The sequence below is a fragment of the Galeopterus variegatus genome, unplaced genomic scaffold, assembly GCF_000696425.1.
Source record: "Galeopterus variegatus unplaced genomic scaffold, G_variegatus-3.0.2 Scaffold2315, whole genome shotgun sequence".
Taxonomy (NCBI): domain Eukaryota; kingdom Metazoa; phylum Chordata; class Mammalia; order Dermoptera; family Cynocephalidae; genus Galeopterus; species Galeopterus variegatus.
Window position 1 is genome coordinate 81,569 of NW_007728426.1, and position 26,727 is coordinate 108,295.

At 32.9% G+C, this 26,727-nt stretch overlaps 1 protein-coding gene across 4 annotated transcripts in view; it reads right to left on the reverse strand.

Annotated features, from left to right (window-relative positions):
• Positions 1-26,727, reverse strand: part of OXR1 (oxidation resistance 1) — a 225,093-nt gene that overhangs the window by 21,602 nt on the left and 176,764 nt on the right. For 2 of the 4 annotated variants that reach the window (XM_008581282.1, XM_008581283.1), the window contains exons 6-9: positions 24,280-24,464; positions 20,576-21,342; positions 17,392-17,560; positions 15,455-15,617 (exon numbers count right to left, since the gene is read on the reverse strand). In XM_008581282.1, the coding sequence (XP_008579504.1) occupies positions 15,455-15,617; positions 17,392-17,560; positions 20,576-21,342; positions 24,280-24,464 (1,284 nt within the window). Of the gene's footprint in view, positions 1-2,979; positions 3,126-15,454; positions 15,618-17,391; positions 17,561-20,575; positions 21,343-24,279; positions 24,465-26,727 lie in introns of those variants that run through there. The other 2 variants (XM_008581286.1, XM_008581284.1) reach the window with 1 other exon arrangement.

Genomic DNA, 26,727 nt, shown 5'->3' on the forward strand with positions numbered 1-26,727 from the left:
ATGGTACAGCAACTATGGAAGACAGTTTGGCAGTTTCTTATAAAATTAAACATACTTTTATCATATGATCCAGCAATCGCAGTACTTGGTATTTACCTGAATTAGTTGAAACCTTATGTCCACACAAAATCTGCATGCAGCTTTTCTCAGACATGCGAAAACATGGAAGCAACTAAAATGTCCTTCAGTAGGTGAATGCATGAACAAACTGATACATCCATACAATGCAATATTACTCAGCAGAAAAAAGAAATGAGCTGTCCAGCCAAAAAGACACGGAGGAATCTTAAACTCATATTGCTAAATTAAAGAAGCCAATCTGAAAAGACTATCTATACTGTATGATATTAAGTATATGACACTCTGAAGAAGGCAAAATGATAGAAAAAGCTGGTCTTTTCATGTATGAGGACCTAAATTTAAAAAAAAAAGGTGACAAAATTAGTGAACAATAGTTCACTAATAATAAAATAATGTTGCTATTTAATGATTTGTGACTTTAATCTGATTAAGTCTAAATCCTTATTATAAAATTGGTTTATAACTTTCAACCACATTACAACTTACTGACACACTAAAAAGGTAGGGTATGGCATATGAGTATAACAAATACATGGATAGCTTTGAGTAAATGAATGATTAGAGATTAAAGTGTAAGTTGTCAGAATAAACTCTAAAACAGATTTTAAAAATAAAGATAAGGGGACCGGCCCTGTGGCTCACTCGGGAGAGTGCAGTGCTGCTAGAGCTGAGGCCGCGGGTTTGGATCCTATACAGGGATGGCCAGTGCGCTCACTAGCTGAGCGTGGTGCAGACTACACCTTGCCGAGGGTTGTGATCCCCTTACCGGTCAAAAAAAGATAAGGAAAGTTAAGCATGCTTGATCAACATGGTTTCATTAAAGGTAACTGGCAAAGAATTAACTTCATTCTATACATTTTGTTTGGGGCATATTCTTCCTTATTAGGTATTAGTTAATATCTTTGAGACAAATTAACTCATCTGTAAAATGAAAATAATTTGTCTCTGGTTAATACAAGAGGGTACAGGCCAAATGTGATAATACAAGCAACTTAGAAAATTGTCAAGGTCTATAGAAATATATGGGATTATTACTAGATCTATAGGACAGTTTATCACTGAAGTCTCTAGATATCACTACTAATGTATTGAGTAAATACATGAAGAATTCTAAAAAGCCACAAAATACAAAGTCCAAAATAGTGAAATTTTATTTGTTCTAAAATACTGGCTATTCTCCTAGAAGAATCCTTTTCTATTTTAGTTTTAAAGCAGAAGAGCCACTTGTCAGGCAAAATCTTATGGGGAATTTCAATCTATAAAACAAGTGAAAAAACTGCTATCCTTTTCATCTCAATTTTCTTAATCCTTTCCTCTGCCTTATAGTTCCTAGGATACCTACTTTAAAGCAAAGAAAACAGCTAGAAAACTGGGACCCGAGCTTGTCAACACATCAAAACACGTCAAAAAACTACCATTTTAGAAAATCTTCAGAGACATCCTGGTGAAGTAATAAATGTGGTAGGGTCAAGCTGTCTCTGTACTCCATGACAGCTTGGTTGCGTGACCACTCTATGCCTCAGGTTCCTCATCTTTAAAATGGGGATTAATACTACTGGACTGTCAAGGTTATTGTGAAGGTTGAATGAAATTATATATATATATATATATATATATATATATATATATATGTTATATATATTTCATATATTATTCCATACATACATATATATATAAACTATATGTATGGGCAGAGCTGATAACCAGTGAGAAGCATGCTTGTTCAGGCAAGAGATAAAATACATGACAAAATCACATCACAGCCTCCTTTAAGAATAAACAAGAATTGGTGAGTGTAATAAGTGTGTGATGTACATTATACTGACTTATAAAATACAAAACATTCACAATTTATTTTGCCTATATTTATTATACATTAAACTGTATTGAAGTCTTAGCAAACTAATGATAATTTTTATTTGAACTGCAAATAAAAAAATATATGAATAGCTCCACTGTTCTTGGAATAAAAAAACAAAACAAACAAAAAAGGTGTGCCAATTGGCTAATCTGGTAAATCTGATGACAAATTTTAAAAATTCAATCATTTCAGGTACCTAAACCCCTCTGTGCTGGGGTAACATATAAAAAAAACCTTGAAATTACAAAAAAAACAAAACAAAACAAAAAAACCACCAACTAAAATCTTTTTGATATTTTGACATGCTTAACATTTAATAGATGCAAGCTGCTTTGGGGGTATCTTCTGTAGTCACTCCTGGTTTTAAGTATATATTTGGCCTTATTTAAATCATCTATAACAATAGTAAAAATAATATCAACATTCACAAGGCAAGATATAATTCTGAATTACCACAGAAACAGCAGTTGGCAATATATTTTATAACAAATAGTATACACACATTTATACTGGAAAATAACTAGAATTCTTAAAATAGTATGGTTGACTGCAATTTTTCTTTACTAGAATATCTGTTAAAGTTTTGTATTAGGTAGCACTGCTTGAAAACTTTTTCAATAACTTGCTTTAAAAAGCTTTTGTCAGATTGCTAAAATTAGACCCTTGAATAAACAATATTATAAAAAAGTATCTAGTTTGGGATCTAGTCAATAATATTTAAAGTTAATTTACTCTGTTCTAATTTATTTTTAAGCAAGAAAAAATCCTGAGTATTTCTCTACAAAGTTAAGCTTAAATAAAAACATTAAATAAAAACATTAGGCCAAAAACACTTTTACAAAACAAAATTACAGTTCCTTACTAATTTCCTTTTTTGAAGATATTTAGAGTTGGCAGAAATACCTACTGCGATCATACAATTTTGTCTTCTATAAATATTCTCTATGCTTAAACTTTCAAAAATTGTATAATTTTGCATAATGTCACCATAAAAAGATTTGTATATGTAAAAACTGAAATAATTGACTAAGATTTACCAGAGTGTATTTATGATTAATTGGTTGATGTCTTCTCCCTTTTTTCCCATACAAGAGACGAGACATTTCCTTTCCAGAGCAAATTAAGTTACATCAAATCATGTAAGAACTGTTTTCAAAAGCATTCTTCCTCTGTCAAAGATAAATTTCCAGCACCAGAGCCCTACTACAGTGACAAAACAGTTTGCTAGAAACAAAGATTTGATTGACAAGACAAAGAGCTAATCGCTAAGTAGTATCCATTGCAAAGACAGTCCTGAGTGGAGACTGTAAAGCTGGGGAGGGAAGAGAGGGTTTCCCATGCTTAAGTTTGGTTGCACTGTACCCAAATGTGCAAAGACAGGGCTCAAAAGTTTAAAGGCACAGAGCATCTATTTTCAAACACCAGCACCACTAAGAAAAATACTAAAAGTAAAACAGTCACAAAAAAAGTAGTAAGATCTCCAGAGTCCCTCCCAAAGTATACAAATGATTCCAATGAACATTTTGTTGTTTGCTCATAACAGTCATAAAATTCAGTTCTTTCTTTACAGCTAAAAATCCTATAAAATTTCATCTTTTTTGTGAACATTTTTTAAGCAATAAAAATGTCCTTTGAGGACTGTTCAACTCTCAATTTTTGTATAATGACTATGTAAAAGTCAAGCCAATCTAAACAAATAAACCCAACACAAATATTCCAAGTGCCCTGAAAATTCCTTTGCCTGTTACAGAGTCCATTTTTAAACTGCATTTTCTAACATCTAATTGCTTGAAAAGGCACTTATATTCACTGTGCCCACATATACTTCATTAACTAGTGGAATACTTAATATAACTAAAGATGTGATTCTTTAAAAGATTAAATATAAACTACATATAAACTAAAATTATCTGGAGCTCAATTTTAACTAGAATATCAGTGCCATAATAGTATAGCTGAATATTTCTCCCATTTTAAGGTAAACCTGCTCCTTTACCTTGTTGTGTGTACACACAATGTCACCTCTTCACACACACACCACCTTCCTAACACACACGACGCCCCACCCCATCCAGCTCCCCATATCTTCTTCCTTCACATTCCAGCATGTACATGCTCAGGACATAGCGCATCCCACAGTGAACATCCTCCCTCCCCCACACATCAACCATTTCTCCTATTTCCTCCAACAGTGCCACAGCTCTTACCCCAGAGATCCCTCTCCCACAGTCCCTCATAGGCACACCATCATCATCTCCACTGCCTTACAGTCCCTTCATATATACAGCATTGTGGTCACCTCCCACACCCCCATTATGGACTCCCCTTCCATAACCATCAACAATATTATATAATTTGGTGGTGGTGGTGGAAACGCCATTTTAGAAAACCTGAGAAATTACCTTATGTAAGAATGAATAAGCTAATAATAAATTTAAAAAAATTTTTAAAAACAAAATCTATCATAACTTTTAGCTAGATTTTCTAAAATGAGAAATAACCAGTGGCTATCAAATTTTAGAAACTTTCTGAAGTACCCATGTATAAGACAGTTCATATCAACATAAATTCAAATTAAGCTTTTTTAATCCTTCTGATTTCTACCTTTTCCAAATTTATTAAATTTTTTCTGGTATTATGATTTGTAATACTATTTGATTATTCAACCAATATTTAGAAAGTAGACTTTTTAAAAAATTGCCTTTATCTGAGAAATATGACCTCTCTTTGTGTAGCTACTTTAGATGTAAGACTTCCTTCATTTTTGGACAAAATCAATTCTGTGTCAATTTTGCTGGCTAGGTTGGAAAGAGATCAGAAAGGTTTTTTGGTTTGTTTCATATATTAACTCGATTTTGGTGTTACTTGTGCTTTAATAATAATAGTAGTAGTAATATAATAATAATAATAATAATAATAATAATAATAACAACAACAATACTAATAACAACAATAATAATAATAATGAACATGTGTTTATTAAAATGAACACCAGAATACTCACTACCTGGCAGCTTAGGAAATAAGATATTAACCAAATAGTTGAAGGTCCCTGATATGGTGCTTCTTAGAAGTCAAAGAAATACCAGTGTTGTAGAAGTCTTCTCTGGGAAACCTAGTAACTGACCACAGCAATAACTCTACTTAATGATAGCTGCGAAAACAGAACTGACTCCACAAGACAACCACAGTGTTGTAGTGAATAACTAAATCCAATAATGACATAATATGATAAATTTTATGAACTAAAATGCTAAGAATAGGTTAAATATTTTACGTTTATATAATTAAAATGTAGACCACTTGGGCCGGCCTGGTGGTGCACTGGAGAGTGCGCGGCGCTCCCGCCGAGGGTTCAGATCCCATGTGGAGACCGGTTCCCGCTCACTGGCTGAGCGTGGTGCGGGCAAGGAAACTTCTTAGACCTCATCTGTTTTGAGGAGCTACTAAGTTTAGTCTGGATTAAAAAAATTCTTTTCCATGTATAAAAACAACCTACTTTTTTCTTCTACCATAGGAATGCCGCATTTACCTCAAATACACTTAAATTGTTATCAGGGTCACTTAATTGTGGATACTTTTTAATTCTATAAAAGCTATAATTGAAAGGTTTTATTAAAGGTGTCATTTTTATTAAACAAGTGAAATAACCTTCTGTGTCTCAGGCATAAGCATATGTGGGTACACAATGATCAACAGACATGATTCCTGCCCTCATGGAGCTTATAGTCTAATGGAGAGGAAAGGAGAAAAATCAAACACACAAATAAATATGTAATTACAAGCTGTATAAGGCCTATGAGTTTTTTGTATTTTTAAATGCCACAAAAGAGAAAAAATAAGGAAGCCTACTTTAGATTGTTTTTAGTTTTTGTAAGCAGCCGATCTACTTTAGACGAGGTAGTTAGGTAACATCCTCAGGAAGAAAGGATGCACTCAATTTTTAAAAAAAGTACAGTATGTATCATCAGAAGAGCTTTGTGATAGGAAGAGATAAAGGATTTTGAAGAACTAAAAGAAAGACCCATGGGTTTGAAGCTAAGTGATTAAACGGCAAATTACAGAGGTAGAAAGAGGTCAAATTACTCAGTGCCTGGAAATAAAAGGAGTTTCCTATTTGTTAAGATAACTCGTCCTGATAACAATTGATATGTAGGATTTACTAAGTATTTAAGAATACAACTTGGCATCTCCCAACTGTAGCAAACTGCTCATGCTGCCAATATTTGGATCTCTGAAACACCATGCTCATTTGAAGTAGTAGCTGATTGACCTTTGACAGCAAAAGGGCAACATAATTCAGCACATTTGAAACTACTAAGATTTTTGGAGAGCCATTTTTGGATTTTAAAATTGAAGTACTATAAAAGCATATGCAAAAGTGCTTATCTAAAAATAATCATTAATTCAGATTTTCATCTTGCTTCCTCCTGACTTCTTTACTATTAAATATCCCTTATTTAAGAAATGAAAAGCCAAGACAAGTGTGAAGAAGAATAAGTGAGGTCAGCAAAAATTCCTGGGCCACTGAAGATGCCTCCAACATTTGTAGTTTCTGTATCCACCTGTTATTTATTATTATTTTTTTTTATTTTGAGCCATAAAACAAGTCTTGATACATTTAAGAAGACTAAAATTGTAGGAAATACATCCTCTGACCACAATAACAGAAGGAAATTAGAAAACTCACAAAATTTTGTGAATTTTGTGTGGAAATTAAACATTTTCCTAAATAAACAATATGTTAAGAAAAAAAATCATCCTTAGTTTTAGCAAGGCCAAAGCCTTGTAGTTTGAGGAATAACCTAACTCTTTAGTATTGCACAAAGAAATGCTAAGCTTGGGAAAAAACAGAAAACCTGCACAGGACTAAAAAGTCTCTGGTGTGGATATGAAAATTGTAACACAGCAAAAGTGCTTGCTCTAAGGGCAGAGGACCTTGGTGCAGGTAAACCTAATGATGGGAAAAGTATGTATGCTAAAAACTTCAAGGCTACTCTGCCAATTAGTGGTTGGTTCCACATTTCACTTTCAACTGCTTCTCTAAGTTTCCTAGGGAACTAACTGTTGCCATAACGATTATCTCATTGGTCCTTTTGTATGTCACATAGTTTAGTTTTATGACTCCTTTGATGGTAAATTGTTTAAACTATTTGTAAGTTGCACCTACTTTAATGAAAATTGTTATGTAGCCAGTTTGTTTATGTTTTCACTATGACTGATTAAACACCTGTGTTCTTTTCTGTAACTTTTTGCCTGGATAATAAAAACCGAGAGAAAACTTAGTTTGGGTTATTCTTCCAAGGAATGCTTCTCTCTTGAAGAAGTCTTAGTTTGGGTTATTCTTCCAAGGAATGCTTCTCTCTTGAAGAAGTCTTAGTTTGGGTTATTCTTCCAAGGAATGCTTCTCTCTTGAAGAAGTCGTCTACTGGAATTAATCCCTTCGGGGCCTCTCACTGCTCTGGAAAAATGGGCTTTGAGTAACCCTTTGTGTCTCCTTCTCTGTCAGTCTCCTGGAATTAATCCCTTCTGGGCCTCTCACTGCTCTGGAAAAATGGGCTTTGAGTAACCCTTTGTGTCTCCTTCTCTGTCACCCTGGGGGAAGAGGTGACACATTGCTCCAAGAAAGCATATTCTCTCTCTTTTTTTTTGAATTAATAAGGCTGATTTTATAGAATAAAGTTTTGCTAAGTGGTCAGAAAAAAAATAGGAGTTTCTCACTATGATGTGAGATGACAGCCATTTTCAAACTTTTCATTTTCCATTTAGTAGTAAAATATTCATTATATTCTAAGATTTTACTCTGTAAGTAGTTTTGTGAAGTTTAGATGAAATATTTTTATTTCATCTACTATCCTATCATTACTTCTTTTCAAAGTCATTTTCTGTATCCACCTGTTATTTATTATTATTTTTTTTTATCTTGAGCCATAAAACAAGTCTTGATACATTTAAGAAGACTAAAATTGTAGGAAATACATCCTCTGACCACAATAACAGAAGGAAATTAGAAAACTCACAAAATTTTGTGAATTTTGTGTGGAAATTAAACATTTTCCTAAATAAACAATATGTTAAGAAAAAAAATCATAGGGAAATTAGGATTTTGAGATAAAAATAGACATCCTCTTCTCTGGTTTCCACTGGTGACTCTCCTGTGTCAATGTAGTTGAGTGTCTGGCAGGTCACCTGCAAGGTGGCTGTGGCTACTGCTGCAGTGTTGAGCTGCTTTTGCGACAGCTGTGGCTATGTCAGTGGTTGTGGTGGGCCACCTGTGTGGAAGTGGTGTTTTCAGTGTGCTCCTTGCTTGGTTGCGTACTGGGGTGGCCCTTGGATCCTGCCTCAGGACCCTGGGCGTGCTCTGTTGCTTGCCTGGTTGTGGGCGGAGGGGGCAGCCCCTGGCTCCTGCCTCAGCACCCCTGGAGTGCTCTTAGTTGTTTTTATTTATCACCCTAAGAGCACCAGATATTTTATCAGTAAGTCTGGAGTATAAGAGATACCAAACTACATGTGGTTTAAATTAATTTTAGAGATAAGTTTTGAAAAACCTTTTCTGCCAGCTCTTGTCCCAAAAAGAGTGACAAGCACAACCCAAAGGAAGTAGGACAAAAAACAATGTTATAAAGATCCACCTGTGAGGCCTGTATGGTCAAGCAGGAAGACTGATATACTCAATGCACATGACACTTTGAAGCCTAAAACTTTCAGAGCATTCTAGTATACACCACCCTCCTGAAGTTAGTACTTGGAGTGAAAGGTAACATAGGCTAGGGGTACAACAATGAACCATGGTACCTGATAACAAGATAAAACGGACTCATCTTATTAAAGCATCATTTTTAGTTCATGATAAGAAATTTTAAAATTTATTTTTATATTAAATAACAAATTTATTTTTTTTATAAATGATGAAGCTGAATGCAAAGTCTTACATGAATCTTGAAACTGACTTCAATGATTAAAAACACAGGTTCATCACGGTGGTCACGGCTTTAGGCTATACTATTGGACTCCTGGGTACTTGTCAAATACATCAAACTTTAAAGAGTATTTGATGGACAAATTGAAGAAGACAAAGTTGAAAGATCAATGACTTATAGCCTGGTGTGTTTCTTGACTTCCCTCTAGTGTCTCTAAATACACAACATGATAGAAGTCCTTTGGTATGTAAAGGAGCTATGCCAGAATTAATTGCATCCTGCAAATGAGGAGAAAACATGTTTTTTAAAAAATCAAGGTACAAAATGATTAAAAGAACCTTTCTCCACAGTGAAGCAAGTTTATGTTTTTGGTACAGCACCCCAAATAAAAGGAATATCACGAAAAAATATTTTATACAATGTAACTTGCATGACAGGGTCTCAAAAACTGAACTGTATTATGATCATTAGTCTGAAGAATCTTCCACAGTCTTAGTGTTGCATATGGTTTAACATAATACCTGAAGTAGTGGCATGTGATCATAGAGTGGTTTTTCCACCTTGACTACACAATGTAATCACTTGGGGAGCCAAAGAATACTGATAACTAGGTCCCACCTCCAGTGATTCTGATTTAATTGGCCTGAGGTGTGACCTAAGCAATGAGATTTTTGAAAGCTCTCCCAGATGGTTCAAAGGTTGTGCCACAGTTGAGAACTTGGTGTGATAGAAAGAGTATAGACTTTGACTTAGAGATTAATCACCTTAATTTACTACTATAAGAATTTTAGCCAAGTACAAAAGAAGCTTAGAGAAAATATTTGTAAAATAAAGATGATAATCTCTGCTTAAATGCATTGCTCTAGATCTATCGATTTATAGGAAATTCAAGTGGTAGTAGAACACGTTAATAGATGCCTCGGGGACGCAATCAGCAAAATCCAGACTGTGGGACATTCTACAGGAAAAATCTGATTTCTAAAAAGCCAAAATTACAAAACAAACAAACAAACAAAAACCCGGAAAGAGAAGAAATAGAGGGAGAACACATTTAGGGAGACTTAAGAGACATCTTAACTGCAACATTTGGAACTTAGTTGGATCCTGACTCAAATAAATTAGTAAAAACACATACATATTATGTGTATTTTAAATATTTTTATGACATCTGAAGAAATGTGAACTGGAGAAAAGGAGAGACATAGATTAAATAAGCCAAGATTTATCATAGATTCGATAAAGCCAAGGAATTGGTACATGGAAATTCATTATACTCAATCTCTTATTTCTGTATATTTATCACACAAAAGAACTAACAACTACACATAGAACTGCCATACAATCCAGCAATTCCACTGCTGAGTATATACCCAAAGGAATGGAAATCATCATGTTGAAGTGATACCTGCACTCCCATGTTTATTGCAGTTCTATTTACAATAGCCAAAAGATGGAACCTACCTAAATGTCCATCACTGGATGAGTGGATAAGGAAAATGCAGTTTATTTAAACAATGGAATACTACTCTTTCATAAAAAAAGAATGTAATACTGCCATTCACAGCAACATGGATAAACTTAGACAAAATTATGTTAAGTGAAATAAGCCAGGCCCAGAAAGAGAAATACCCTATGTCCTCACTCTTAAGTGGGAAATAAAAAATAAATTAAAAAAAAGAAAGATAGGGCCGGCCCGGTGGTGCACTGGAGAGTGCACTCCTTGGGAGCACAGCGGCGCTCCCGCTGAGGGTTCGGATCCCATGTGGAGACCGGTTCCCGCTCACTGGCTGAGCGCGGTGCGGGCGCAACACCGAGGGTTGCGATCCCGTTGCCAGTCCCTGGTGCGGGCGCGACACCGAGGGTTGCGATCCCGTTACCGGTCAGTAAAAGAGACAAAAAGAAAAAAAAAAAAAAAAAGAAAGAAAGATACAACAATCACAATAACATGCTGAACTTTTAAAAGTAGAAAACAGAACTGAGGTTACCAGAGATGGGAAAGGGGGAGGGGAGTCATGAAAATTAATTACATTGTATGATGTTGAATATACTAATTATCCTGATTTGAGCATCACATATTGCACACAGGTATGATATTCAACTCTATACCCCACAAATATGTATGATCAACTGTTTCTATAAAAAATAAAGAACTATCACCAGGAAACAGTGGGTGTCAATAGGCATCTTTTCTCATCTTCACCTCAGCATCTGCCTAACACTTTCTTGAAATGCCATTAGAGCACTTCCCTTTTCAGTGAAGAGTCACAAAAACAATCACCATCCAGAAAACAAAAAGTAACATTTTCCACAAAACTGCAAAGCCCCACATAAAACAATATTACATGATCTACTTATTGACTTCCTGTTACTGGATTCTGGCAGGAATCAAAGGAAAGACTGTATCATATGTAGTTCCTTTTCAGTTGCAAGGTAAGGTTATTAAACCACCAATAGCAGAAGATTCATAATTCATATTCCTTTTATTCTGGGTGTTACACCAAAAGCATAAATTTGGTTCACTATTGAGAAAGGTTTCCTTAATCATTTTGTACCCTGAATTTTTTGAAAACATGTTTTCTTGTTAATAGCAACCCTGCTGATGCAATTAATTCTAGCACAGCTCCCTTACAAACCAAAGGACTCTTTATTATGTTGTGTACTGAGAGACACTACACAAAAAGGGAAATCAATCTTTACACACCTCGAGTAATATGAATAGTATTTTTCAGATCCTTTTCCCTATACTCAGAAATTATTCTTCTATATCATTAGGGGCTCTTTACTCCTTAGGACCTCAAATTTGGCTAAATTTTCTTTTTCTTAGCAAACTGGTTTCTCTGGTCTCCCTTCTCTTTGGAATTCACTGTACAAATCTCTAATACTGCTTTCTTTCTTACCTTTCTCATCATTTCTAATACTTAAATTCCAGCCTTTTCTAATTATCATCAATAGGACTTACTTTCAATTTGCATATTTTGAAATTAAATTTCTTTTAAATATTATATAATTTTTCTTGCTATCCCAAGCATGCATTTTAGTAATCTGGTGTGCCGTAGTTTATTAATGCTTTTGACACATTTTAGGGTAATGATCACATAGAATGTGAAAGAGTTCATAAAGTTAAACCGTATAAGTACTGGGGAAAATAATCTGGGAAGAAGATTAAAAAGGAAGACAAAAATTATTTTCACATTATCAGAGTTTATAGAAAATTTTTTGTTGTTGCTATTAATATGCCCATGAAGGAAGAATAAAGACAAATAAATCAAATTTACAAAGACATGTTTCTTTAAACTCACTGTATCATAGAACTTTCTAAGAGTTATCCTAAAACTCAGAGTTATCCCTTTGAGATAATAAAGTCACTATCACTGAATCTGTTAAAGCGGAACAAAGAATAGTGTAAAGTGTAAAATGTAAAATGAGAAGGAGGCTATCCTGTCAGTTAATTCCAATTTCCAAAGTCTATGGCTTTACAATAAAATATTTACTACAACTGACATAAGAACTTTAAGATACAGAGCAATCTTGAAAAATGAGAAGCTTTATATCCTACTTAATCTATGCCCAAGTTTATTCATCAATCCAATAAATATTTGAGAATAAACTATATGCCTGCATCATTTCTTAGCTCTGAAGATATAGTAGAGCATGAAACTGACAAATCCCTTCCTCATGTCCCTTACATAGGGAGGGGGAGAGAAAGGAAATGAAAGGGGGGGGTTGGAGAAAAGTTTACCATATGCAAGCTTCCTTGGTCAATGTATACATTTCTGGCTAGCAATACATTTCTGCCTTAATAGTAGTCAAAGATAATAAGATCTCCGAAGTATCACTGAAGCAGAGCAAAAATGAGTAGAGCAGTTAGTTTTAACAAAACAGACTGATGTCCAAGTTGGTAGCAATAATAAGTTCTTCCTAAATTCTAGCAAACCTATTCTCCAACCCTAGGTAAAACATCACTTCACATTTTGAAGTGCTTCTGTTCTATATAAGGGCTCTAGCCAAATTCCTTAAAAAAAAAAAAATTTACCATTTAAGATTACTGTCTCACTTAAACAAGTATTCATTAGTTTAACAAATATTTTTTAGTCACTTAGTATCCATCAGGTACTGGACATGAACTGCACAAGAGCAACCTAATGTAAGATATACATGTAATTGTAAATTTTCTGGCAGCCACATTGAAAAAGAAAAAAAAAAGTGAAATTAATCTTAATAATATATTTTACTTAACCTAATATATCCAAAATATTATCATTTTAACATTAATCAATACAAAAATAACATTTTATATTCATTCTTCTTTCATTTCTAAGTCATCAAAATCCATTGTGTATTTTACATTACAGCACATCTCAATTTGGACTGGCCACACTTTAAATGCTTAATAGTTACATGTGGCTAGTGGCACCTGTATCTAGAGAAAGTAGAATACTTTACACTACAGCACACTAAATTTTGATAGGAAGTATCTGACCTGATTTAGACTTAGATTTATTTGATCATATTTAGATATTATGAACTATATAGTTGAAAAAGTAGATCCTATATCAAAGTTGTTCAGACATATTTAAAGGTTATCCAATAAGTGAATCGAGTATCAGTTTTTAAATTTAAATTAATTAAAATTAAAACTGAGTTACTTAGTTGCATCAGTTGTATTTCAAGTACTAAGTAGCCACATATGGCTAGTGGCTACCATATTGGACAGTGCATAACAGCTTCTATATAATACAGAAAAAGATCCCCAAATTACATTTTTTTCTCTTCCGTTTTCTTTGTATTTGAACCAATTCTGGTTGAAGGACAGGTGAGAAGGCATCTATTTTTTCTTTAAAAATTATAACCTGTAGGGTCTTCCACAGAAACTGAGGCAGTTCCTTTGAATCAAAATAGTCAATAGACAATTACTTGCAAAATTAAGTCCTCTAATACCAATGGGCAGAAAGCTCTCAATTCCTTTCCTTGATTGAAAATATTGCCATCCACTTGCCCACCAAGTTAGAAACTTCATTGTTACTTAGTTGTCACTAAATCCTGTCTACTTAGCTAGGTAATACCTTTTTTTTCTAACTTTATTCTATCCCGTTCAACTATGCCTTCAACTGTTGCTGCCTTAGTATAAGTACACATCTTTGATCACCTGGGCTATTTTAAATGCCTCCTAAAACCAATCTTAAAAACACAGCTCAGGGAATTTCTTTACATATGTAATCACCCATGTAACCACCACCCAGATTAAGATACAGAACATCTCCAGAACTCTATAAAGTTCCTTCCTACCCTTTATCCACCTCCTCAATTCCAGTAACCATTAGTCTGATGGACTTTCAACAAAGTTTGCACTTTTGAACCTAATGTAAATGGAGGTTTTGTGCCTGGCTTCTTTTGTGTCTGGCTTCTCTCATTTAACATATCTGTGAGATTCATACATGTTGTTGCCTGTACCAGTAGATCTTTTTTTCATTGCTATATTATTTAAAATTTTATGAATATCTCTAAGCTCATCTATGGGCATTTCAGTTTTGGACTATTACAAATAAAGTTGGTATAAAGATTAATGATGATGGTTAAAATATTAAAAGAACCTAAAAAAAATGCTCAATATATATTACTTCTTTCCCTCCATTACGTTTACATTACAGTAGAAACATGTCCTGTGTACTACACAGAATGAAATTAGACACATTCAAAATCAGGTGTGCATTTTAAATAAAAGACATGCCATGTATAACTTTAATCAATATACATGTTAAGTGCATGCAGAATAAATTCATATCACATAAACAATCACAAACATTAACATCAAATGGGTAACAAAATTTGATTCCATTCATTATCACATTTTAGCATCTGCTCTATATTTTCTAATGCATCAAGAAGAGATTAATCCAGGCAATGACAAAAACAGACCACTACTCCCTACCACTCCTACAAGACAAAGCATGTTAAACCTGACATGTAATCCTCGAAGATATATCTAAGAGTGGTTACAGAAAGTTTTATAATATTAATTTGGCTGTTTAAACAAGTTCAGTAAATTTGAGCACATAAAAATTTTATTACTTTGTAAAATTAGCACCAGCTTATTTTGCTAACATTATTATTGCTAAATTCAAGTCACAATAATGCTTAGGTCTGGAACTTAGAAAGAAGTGCTAATTTGCATGGATGTGTTAAATGAGTGCTCTAACTTGCTTCATGAAGGAGACAAAATTAAAATGAATTATATCTGAAACAAATATGTTTTAGGAAAATTAATATAACAATTAATATTACTTTCTTCATTATCATACTGTTATTCTTTCCTAAGCTAAATATCCTAAAATACACTTAATAAAAGTCATATTATTGCTGATGGGTTGCTTTCTTAGTATTTTAAAGCAAAAGCAGAATGACAAATAGTACTAAGTCAAAGTTACTTAGTTCCTTAGATTCACTCAATAAACACACACATACATAGACAGTGAATCTGTACCTTTAAAAAAAATTACTCTTTTGTACAAAGATTACTTGTACTTTTTACTACCATAAAGCTACAAGTTCCTACAAAGTAAAAATATGAATAAAATCTTATTTTTCTTCTTACCTCCCATTCTCTGGCTGCTGCTTGATTAGTAGAATCTTCATTTGTTTCAGACTCCTCAATCTTTTTTACTACAATAAATCCAGGTTCTTTGGTATATTCACCAGTATCTTCTGCATATATTTCTGGACTCCACTGAATGAAGAAGGCATACAAGTGGTCTGTCCTGTTAGAACAAATGACTATTAATAGATCTAGTATTCTGTGCTGGTGGCTAGAATTACAAAATTGTATTTGTGAAATATCTTGATATTCTTGAAGATTTAAAATATACACAAAATATACTATGCTTTTTAAAAAGATAAAGCCTACTAATCAGGAAGACATTAACTTAAAAAATTTATTTGGCTATACCGGTCAAGTTGTTCTGAGAAAACGATAGCAAGATTTTCCTGCTCGCTTTTGACCAGTTCAGGTGCTGTATACAGTAATGTTTTTCCTCTTTAAAGACACTCGTGATGGGAAGGGAAATTGAATCCACTACTTTGTCCTCATTCACACAATGATCTAAAATACAATAATTTACTAATTGTCTATTTTGAAACCTGGACATTGTACGGAATTTTACTAATTTAATAGAAATATACCTAACTTTTAAATGATACCAGTAACACAGTGATCAGGGATAGATGATGTAAATCATCAGGGATAGATAATCTAATCATTTAAATTTCTGGTTCCCCTTTTCAATGTTTTGTTTACTGTGGTAATGGCAGTTGCTGCATTTCCTAATGAACTATTTGAGGGTCAAACACACATTTCAAATATCTATGATTGCTATAATTAGCATGAGTAATTGAAAATTGATTAGAAAACTCTCAGCTAACATAGACCAATGAATAACAATGGTTCTCAAAATTTTATTTCCAAAGTAATGATTTTTTTTGCAACTGTCACCTGGCCTTCTTCATAGACTTTGTGGAAATGGAGGCACAAAGAATCCACACAAACGCTGATACACTGACTACTGTTATTCTCATGTTTTCAGCCAGTGTGCATCAAACTGAGGCAGGCTAACTTCTTAGCTAGCAAGTAGGGTAAAACCTTATATCCATTACTATTTTGACAAAAGTCACAGAAAATTTTTAAATAAATGTAGTATCAGTAAACACACACACAGAGATACATAAATATGTAAGTATATGGAGTATGTTTTAAAGAACTATAAGGGGATAAAGATACAGTACCTTATAATAAGATTCCGTGAGGAATGGAAACACAAGTTAAAAGAGAAAAAGTAATGATGCATTGCTTTTCCTCACTAACAAAAAGCAGCTGATGATGTAATTTCTAACTGATAAAGAAGAGCACATCCGAGTAATTTTTAAGTGAATAATGGTTGAGTGAAAATTGTTAATGTTTAGATTCTACTGGATATATTTAAAAGATCAATGTAACAGTTTTAACTTGAAATGGCAATATTTACAATACGGTAATGACAGACATCCTTTACAATTGCTTAAACTTATGATAAATAATTTTATTGTGCAGAGGGCACACAAAAATAGTTTGAAGACCATCAGACCCTTTTAGTAGCTAATTTGGAGTCATGTATACAGCAGGCATTCAATAAGTATTTAAGAAAATTTAAATAAAGAAATTTTACATCATTTACCTGCCTTCAAAGAGGAGCTACACAGTTAATATTTTTGATGAAATTTCTTGCTCTAAGACATCTCAGATAACTTTCTTTACTACTAAAACTGGATATGTATTCAGTTTTTGCAATAAACCACAAAGGAGAAAGCAATTAAAAACTGGGTAAATTAAAGAGTATAAAATAGGAACTAAATGATTTCAAATAAATTTAACATCAGCTTTTAATCATAAACTTTATGATTCAAAGAACTTTGCTACTGTTATTGTGATATGCAAAATAATTTTAATGTAAGGAATCTCAATAATGTTTTCAAACTTTTGTTGTTGTTTGTTTGTTTTACCTTTCTTGTGGCACAGCAAACCAATATTCATGTTTCTGATCTCTCTGTGCATACTGTTGCATTGTAGCACTTGCTTGAGATACAAAAGTTTTCCTCATTGGTTTTCCAACTCTGAGACATAAGAACTTATGTAGTCGATGCCTTCTCTTTTCTTTTAAAAGTGCTGAGCCTAGAATTGAGACACAGTGTTTATTCAGTTCTCATACTCTGTGCTTAAATAATTTAGATTTGATAAATTTACTCTCAAACTTCTGACAAATAATTACAGAATAAATCCTCACTTTACTGGTACTCAGGTGAATTCCCTTAAGTAATGTGTTTTTCCATCAAAGGTAAAAATCACAGATACACCAAGACAAAAATTAACAAACGAGCCAAGTTAATGACTAAAATTATGTCTAGGGCTATTAGAGAAAAAATGTAAAAGCTTCAGAACTTTTTTGTAAATTTTTGAAACAACCATACTAAAGTAATTATATACCCATATAATTTTGTGCAAAATTCTCTATCAGTCTTTTAGAATGACAGCTAAATAACCTTGTGGAATTTTTTAAGGCCTACTTTAATATGGAAGTCATAGGTAAAAATTTTATGAATTTTCTGAAACTTTTACATAAGTGTGAAAGTATGATAAAACAATCAACAATATGCCAGATTAAGCCACCTCAGATAATAAGACTGAATTATCTCTAACTCTTCCAACCAGAAATGCTGATATAAAGTATACTGAGTATTTGAGAAAATGGTTGAGTTCAGGAATGTGGACATTAACAAGCTTGCTAAGGTAGCACACTGTCAAGGTAAGAGTTTAGTTATACTCAGGAGATCCAGGTACTAGTTGTGGCTTTTTTCTGTGTAATATTATGCAAAGTACATAATCTGAGCCCCAGTGTTTGCAGCTGATTAAAAGGGGGGACTTTTACCATTCTTTCCACAGTTGTATTCCACAGTTTTATATTTATTACAGCTTTATTACATTATAAAAATCAGAAACTTTTAATATTTCCTTATTATAGAATACCAAGTTACTTAAAATTAGTTACATAAAACTGATTTTCATTCAAAAAGAAGAAGAAGAAGAAGAAACCAAATGGCAACAATCTAGAGATACTTTTCTAAAAAATCTACCAGTTTTTCTCCTTTTATTATCTGGTTATAATAGGACTTCCCCTGCCCCACTAATCCTCCCAACCCCTGCAACAAACCTACTAAAACTAGTCTACTGCATGATTGGATTAATTAGAATCTATTATTTTACTTTTTTCATAGATTTCAAAATATAAGGTAAATATCAGATGCTATCAAAGATATTCAAATAAAGATATTCACACTAGCATTATTTAAAACATCCACGATGGGAAATGTCCTAACAGTATGGAAATGGTTAAATAAATTATAGGGACATTAAATCCATGTTTTCAAAGAACTACAGTGACATAGGAAAATGTTCATGACATAAAATATTTAGTGAAAAAAGCAGGATATAATACTACATGCAGTATTATCCTGATTTTATATAAAAAATAAATATGTATGTAGATACGATATCAAAATTATACATATATGTGTGTGTGTATCATCTCTGGGTGATGAATTCCAGTTAAGTTTTATGAATTTTCTAGAGATGTTCTATATTTCTCAAATGTTCTTTAATAAACATTCATTAGTTCTGAATAAAGAAGAAAATATTACAGAAGAACAAATATTCAGTCTTCCATACAACATGATTAGAGTAAATAAATTCTTTAACATCCTTAGGTTTTCAGAGTACCTCAACTGAACAATGCAAAGAAAATTCGGACTTTTAAAAACTGAACCAAATCTTTGAGTATTGCTGGTGAGAAGGAAAAATGGTGTGGCCCCTATAGAAAACAGCAAGGTGGTTTCCTCGAAAATGACACAAGGTTACCATATAATCCAACAATTCCACTTGAAAGAAGGGATTCAAACAGATGTTGTACACCAATGTTCACAGCAGTATTATTCCCAATAGCCAAAAGGTGGATACAATCCAAATATCCAACAACAAATGAATGAATAAACAAAATGTGGCATAAATGTACAATAGATATTCAGCCTTAAAAAGGTAGGAAATTCTGACATATGCTATAACATGGATGAATCTTCAAAGCACTATGCTAAGTGAAATAAGCCAGACACAAATATTGTATAACTCTACTTATATGAAGTGCCTAGAGCAGTTAAATTCAGAGAAAGAATGGTGATTGCTAAGAGCTATGGGGGAGGTAGAATAGCAAGTTATTAATGGGTGCAGATTTTCAGTTTGGGAAGATGGAAAAGTTCTGAAGATGGATGGTGGTGATGGTTGCACAGCAATGTAGATGTACTTAGTGCCACTGAATTGTAGACTCCAAAATGGTTAAAATGGTAAATTTTATGTTATGTATATTTTACCACAATTACAAAAATAGTTAAAATGATAATTTAATTTTATTTACATTTTAGCACAATACAATTTTTTAAAATAAAAGTTCAAATGCAAATTGAATTATCTGACATCAACATGTCAATGGAATTAGTATAAGAAATGTTAGCTAAGTTACTCTATAATTTACTAAGCAGAAGTGCAGTATATTAGAAATAAAAGATAAACTCTTACTATAAATTTTGTAAGTAAATATTACCACAAAACAAAACTGAAAGACAAAACGGTGTTTTTATTTATCTTGAGTGATAGTTTTTAAAGGAAAACATTTAATCAGATAATGATGGAACTTTTGGATACTTGGAATAATTCTAGAAATATATTTTATGCCTAATTGCACTTTTTAAAAAAACGATGGGATTACAACTTTGGCAATTACAAATTGCAATTAAAATATATTCCAAGAACTAAAAGAGAAAATTGAGTAATCAATTTTCATAAGTAATCAAGGTATTACATAGCTGTGTGCACTTTCAAGAAATAATTGTTTAAAGATAGAATGCAGTGAGTCAAGAAAAAGCATGGTGGAAAAGATGCTTGTTAAGTGTACAATCCACCTGTGGGATATGAAAAGACAGTACACACCAGAGACTGTATATACTTGTCCGAGAATACCGTCAAGGGCCACTTAATTACCCTTCAGACTGGCCAAAGATACAGCAGTTTTTGAGTCAATAAGGAAAGAAGGAGATAACACCCAATAAGATGAACTAATGTTATATACTCCTTAACACTTACCTTCTATATGTCCATCGGCAGGTGCAACTTTATGCTTAATTTCTTTTTGTGACACCTGTTGAATAGTTTCCCTTTGCTGTTTAGTTTGCTGCATAGTATGAGTTTTCCAGAGTTTGCGTAGCTCTTCTACCTCTGTCTCTGAGTCCTGATTTTGCTCCTTTCCTTGTTTCCCTTTGTTAACAGTTTGTTTTTGTTTAAATTCTGTTGCTTCCCCACAAGGCATATTTTCTTTTTCACCCTCTTCTTGAGGTAGTGAATTCTCATGAAGAAAAAAATCCTGGTCTGCATTACCTTTTATACCTGTGCTTTGTTCTTCAGGGCCTGATACTTCTTGAAAGTTATCTGTAACCGGATCTCCTTCCATAGTGGCCATTTTATGATTATTTAAATCAGTTTTATGAGATAAAGTCTCAACTTCATTTGAAGAATGTTCAGTATCTGATTTTAAGTGACCAGGAGTACCAGTAGCCTGTGATTTGACTGTCAAACATTCTATGTCAGCCTGATTGACAGTTTGTACAGATTCTGATGACGCACCAGATGATTTATCTTGTCGCAGCTCATCTGAAGAGACAAGCTCCTCTCGTATAGGAGAGAGTTCTGATTCTGTGAACACATCTTCAGAAAGAGACTCCTCAGTGCTCCTAGGAGCAGTGCTGGCACTATCATTACCTGCATCGCGGATTCTTGAGTCTATTTCCTCAGTATTACTTCCTGTCATTTTCTTGGAATGGCAGAAGTCCCTTCCTGATAACTGATTTACTTCTCTGTCATTAAACAAAATTTAAAAATTAGACTTTTAGTATTTCATTTTCCACAAACTGAATAATGAATTATATCGCTATAAAGTCTTTTTGAAAAGCATATAGCATAAACCTTAAGACAATTGACTAATTCATATAGATCAACTAATTAAGTCAGGTTTTACATCAGTTGCTCAAGATTTAGGAGACATCAAAGAAAGATTTCCTTGAAGTAATCTACTTGAAGAGAATCTGATGACATAAGTTCTGGATGAAGCTATAACTTATTCCAAACTAAAATTTACTCATTGTGGAAAAGAGAAAATAACCTTAGAGAAATTTTTAATTAGAATTTTAAATCTCAAGAAAGTAAAAACACACTGATTTATTATATACATACACACACACTCAACGCACACATATATACACAGTGCTTATTTACATTCAAATAGAGAATAAACTAAAATATATATATGGTGGAAATGCAAGGCTTAGAACCAACCTAAATAAACTGAGGCAAAAGTACTTAGAGGAAATCTTCAGACTAACAGTACCAACTCTTAATAATAGTTCTCAGAGAACTTGTTCAGGTAACAGTTTAAATATTAGATGACAGAGTGGTTCACAAATGGATCTAGATTCCCCTGTTTAATGACTTTTATATATGTAAGCACTAATGTATTATACATGTAAGCACTAAACTATAAAATTTATCATTTAAATTCTGGAAAGGGGTAGTGTGAACATCTATATCATAAAATATTAAGTAATTTAAAATAATAGTTACAAGTAGTTTGTGATAAATGTAAATTGCAAGAGTACTTAGTTGAAAAAGTATTAACATCTACGTATATACAGTTTGAGAATCATTTAAAAATATGCTAAATAGAAAAGACTAGAAAGTAAATCAACACAAAAATAATTGGTTGTCTCTGGATGGTGAAGTTGGGTAACTTTTTTTTCTGCTTTTTGGCATTTTTCAAATTTTCTATAACTAGTACGCATAATTTTTATAACTAGGATGTAAAATCTATTGTTTTAGAGTATTAATTAGTTGAACTCCAATTCATATCTCTACCATCTTTGTAGCTGATTCATCTTAGGAAACACAAGCATCTAACTTGTGTTATTAAATGTGCAGTACTGTCATCTACTGGTCTTTCACTCAAATTGCATATGCAGGATCTTGGAACTGGGCAAAAGTTTGGAGAAACTATATCTGTACATTTAATAAAATTATAAGACCCTTAGGAAGATAAATATAAAGATAACAAACCCAACAGGATATATATTAGACAAGTGCTATACCCTTCAGAGTTAACATGCTGAAAGGCTACACATTTATGCCAATGATGCTGTTACTGCTCAATATAGTTCCCGAATACCTTTGAAATCAACTTCCCAAGCAGTATAAAACAGAAAACCATCAAATACTACACCATATTTTTGCCATACAAGACATTACTCTACAAAACCATTTGCTTTATTTATCTGATTTTTAATTGACTCATAAGGCAGGATTCAAAGGTATTTCTTTTAGGAGGAATTTTTAAAAAATGTTTGGATCAAATGCATGGTCTTTCCAGGTGACAATCTGAATGGTAAAACAGTGATCTGAAAGCAGAGGAGCCCTATATCATTCTCGTAGATTAAGAACTCTTTAAGAGAATCCTAATGTATCAAGATACAAATGAAAAAGTAGGGCAACAGAGAATCTCACCAATGACTGACTATATATACACATACATATATAACCTTCCTCTTTCTCTTTGACTCTAATTCTTCAATCCTTTCACCTTTGTCTCATACCTCCACTAAAATTCAATAATCCTTACTTGCTGAAACTGACTTTGGCTGATGATCTATAAATATAATTAATAATAAAGGATTATGATACCTTCTAGGAATTATCTGTACCTCTAAAGATTAGTTTACCAAGCCAAAATAATATCTATTGGGTGGAAAGTATAATGGAGACTTTTTGAATAAGTGACTTTTTTCTATCACAGGTATCCTAAGAATTCAGGTAATCTTCCTCAGAGACAAAAATAATTTCTCCTTTTCTTCTTCATAAATTGTTCTGCCTCACAAAGGTTAATTTCAAAACAGCCATCATCATCCCTCTGGGTTAATACAGGGATATAAATATCAGTATCCGCTAAAGTGAAGCTAGTTTATAAATTGTTAAAAAAGTCATGCGTAAAGAGATGAGGTTCTTTTTTATTTTGTATCAATTTTCTTCCTTTCTAGTTCTCCTTCCTTTTTTTTGCATATCTATCTTTTATCTTTCTCTCCTTTTATTCTCATTCCTCCTTTCCTCCCTGGTCATTACTTTGGTCAAGCATTATCACTTTCAAAGACTACACCTAACCTGTTGTCTCACGCCTGAATTACATCACATAAATACCCCGACCAGTATATTCCAAGGTTAACTCTTTATATTTGTGCAACTCATGGATTTTTTTCCCCTACATTTTATACTTTTCTGGGGGAGAAGAGTGCAAACATATGAAACAATAAATAAAAAATAAAGCTATTCTGTCTATAGCAATGTCAGGTCTTTGTTCATGTGGCTTCTCCCAAATCCCATACCTGTCTGCAGGTACTTTCAAGAAAAATCTGTAAACTACCCTTGAAAATGATTACTCATAGAGGTAATCTAGAATTCTGGATACTGTGTCTGAATAAAAAGAGCTGGTAAACACCTAATTAAACAAGTATTATTGGTTACTTTCAAATATTTGGTTTCCTGACCATATATACAAATATAAATCTAAAATAATTCCTAACTATTCTAGATACATGAAGGATAATCTTCTTGATACTGCATATAGTTTTGTTTCATTATTGATAAATGAAAAGAAGCTATAATAAAACTAATAAAAATAGTTAAGAGAATTAGACCAGGGTCAACTATTTAGATGAAATAAAACTGCAAAGGAGTATAAATACCACTCTTACACAGGAAAGGATTCCTTTATTTTGCTATCCAAAATGTCTTTGTACATTGCAGCTGACATCACCTCTTCCATTGGACACATGATGCCGTATTCCTCACAGCCATTCTCTTGAACCAAAGGGTCAGTTTTATGTGGATCGAACATTATATTATTTGGTGTAATTAGCAGTACACCACTGACTGTGCCCTAAGATGAAAAAAGAAAATAACGTTTAATCTTCAAAGTTTAAATTTTCAAAAAGTCTTCTAGCTATTTTTACTAACTTTCTTCTGATATTAGGCCATCTACTATATATATATATACAGTACACTCAAGAACTATGGCATTGTCATGAAAACATTTTTAATGAAATCCAAGTTTTCCTAGTACATTTTCTTCTTTCGCAAAGGCAGAATACAAAGAATATCATATTCCCCCCAATCAAGTTGGGAATTAAAATTTGTAAACTAAGTAAATTACTGAGTTATTGCACATCAGGAAGATAGTAAGAAGGGATTCTCACAAGGCATGAGCCTTGTTTTATATTAATTTGCATACTGCTTCCTATGTTGTGCTCTCACTACAGGTACCAAATAGAGCTTCGTATACAATGCAGACTCAATAAATAATGTGTTGATAATTCAATCCATTATAAAAGAAAAAGAATATAATATCTTTAAAATATCACTTTTAAAAAATCTGTTTTTGCTTGACTCTGCTACTCCCCAGCTATGTGACCTTGGGCAAGTGAAGCCTCTGGGCCTATTTCTCCATCTGTAAGATTAAATAAATTAGATGACCTCTAAAGTACACAGTCATTATTTTGAATTTCAACATGAAAAGCTATAAAAATTTAAATAAACTTATATAAATAGTAATATAAATCTGAAAAATCCAACCCTCTTATTTTATAAATGAGAAAACTAAGGTCTATAGGCAGCTGATACCACCAATATTAGTTAATATTTATTGAATGCTTCATATATATCATACTTTCTATGCATATTGTTCATTTGATCTTCACAATCATAGCTCTGAGATGAGTAAAATCACTTATATTTTACAGATGGAGAAACTAAAGTCAGGTAACTCATCCTAAACAACCAGGATTCAAAATCCAGGTAGTCTGTGCTATCATAGCTCTGAGATGAGTAAAATCACTTATATTTTACAGATGGGGAAACTAAAGTCAGGTAACTCATCCTAAACAACCAGGATTCAAAATCCAGGTAGTCTGTGCNGAAACTAAAGTCAGGTAACTCATCCTAAACAACCAGGATTCAAAATCCAGGTAGTCTGTGCTTTCTGTACCTGAGTCACAAACTATAATAACTCCGAATCAAATGGCAAACATTCCTTAATCCCATTTTTTAACTCTCATTACACTAAATTCTGTTAAGTGTAAAAATGAAGAGCCAGATGGAATTCTAAAAAAAAAAAAACCCAGTTACTTCAAAGTTGTCTTGCCTTTTTTCTGAAGCTATTCAGAAACGAAAAACATAAATCCTGCTTCATTTGGTATCATGCCCTCTTTCCAAGTCCATATTTGGTACTGTGAATTTACCTGGCTTAACTTAAAACATAAGACGTAAGTTATGGTAGATACTATCTTTAAAAATAAACAGAAATAGTAAAAAGTAAAAAAATAAAAATAAAAATAAACAAAAAAATAAAATCCGACTGAAATGGTCGTCCAATCAATCCAATCAAAAGTGAAAAACTGCTACTGCAAATGTTCAAGATAATAAAAAAATTTACCATTTATAGTTAACCTAAGCAACACTGGAGAAGAGTATATGTGTGTATGCATTTTGATGAGGGAAAGGAAATCAATCTGAACCTCTGAATGGCACCTCTTTTAGTTCAGATGATGGCCTATCTAAATAAGGAGTAACTTTATCTAAACCATAACCTTTTGATTAATATTTTAATTAGACTCAAATGCATCAATCTGTATTCCTGGAGCACATACCAACTCAAGTCAATGAGAGATGGTAAAGTATTTTATAAGGAACATTTACAGTGCCAGGGATAATCCAAAAAATAGATAATAATAGAGCATACAAAATGTAAAAAAAACCCTAAACGTTTCTGATCTTTCATAACTTCCTTTCTTCCACCTTCTGAAAACTTATTTGACAAATGAAACCAAGCAATCAGCTAGAAATAAGGAAAACAAACTCCAGGTTGTCTGAAAGACTTCAAGTCACTCTTTATTTTACAAATTTCACCTATGTATTAGTTTTAATTAATTATTTGTTTCACTATCATAACACTACATTTAGTCTTTCACTTTAGAGGATTTTCATAAAGGCAATGATAACTATGTATGAAAGAAAAGGCCCAGTGTAATGATAATGCTTTTAATTCTCTATACACATCAATACTATAATCTTTATAGTGTAACTATAGAGGTTACACATTTGAAAAGCCTCTCACAACTGTTTCTACTTTTTGGATTAGGAAGGGC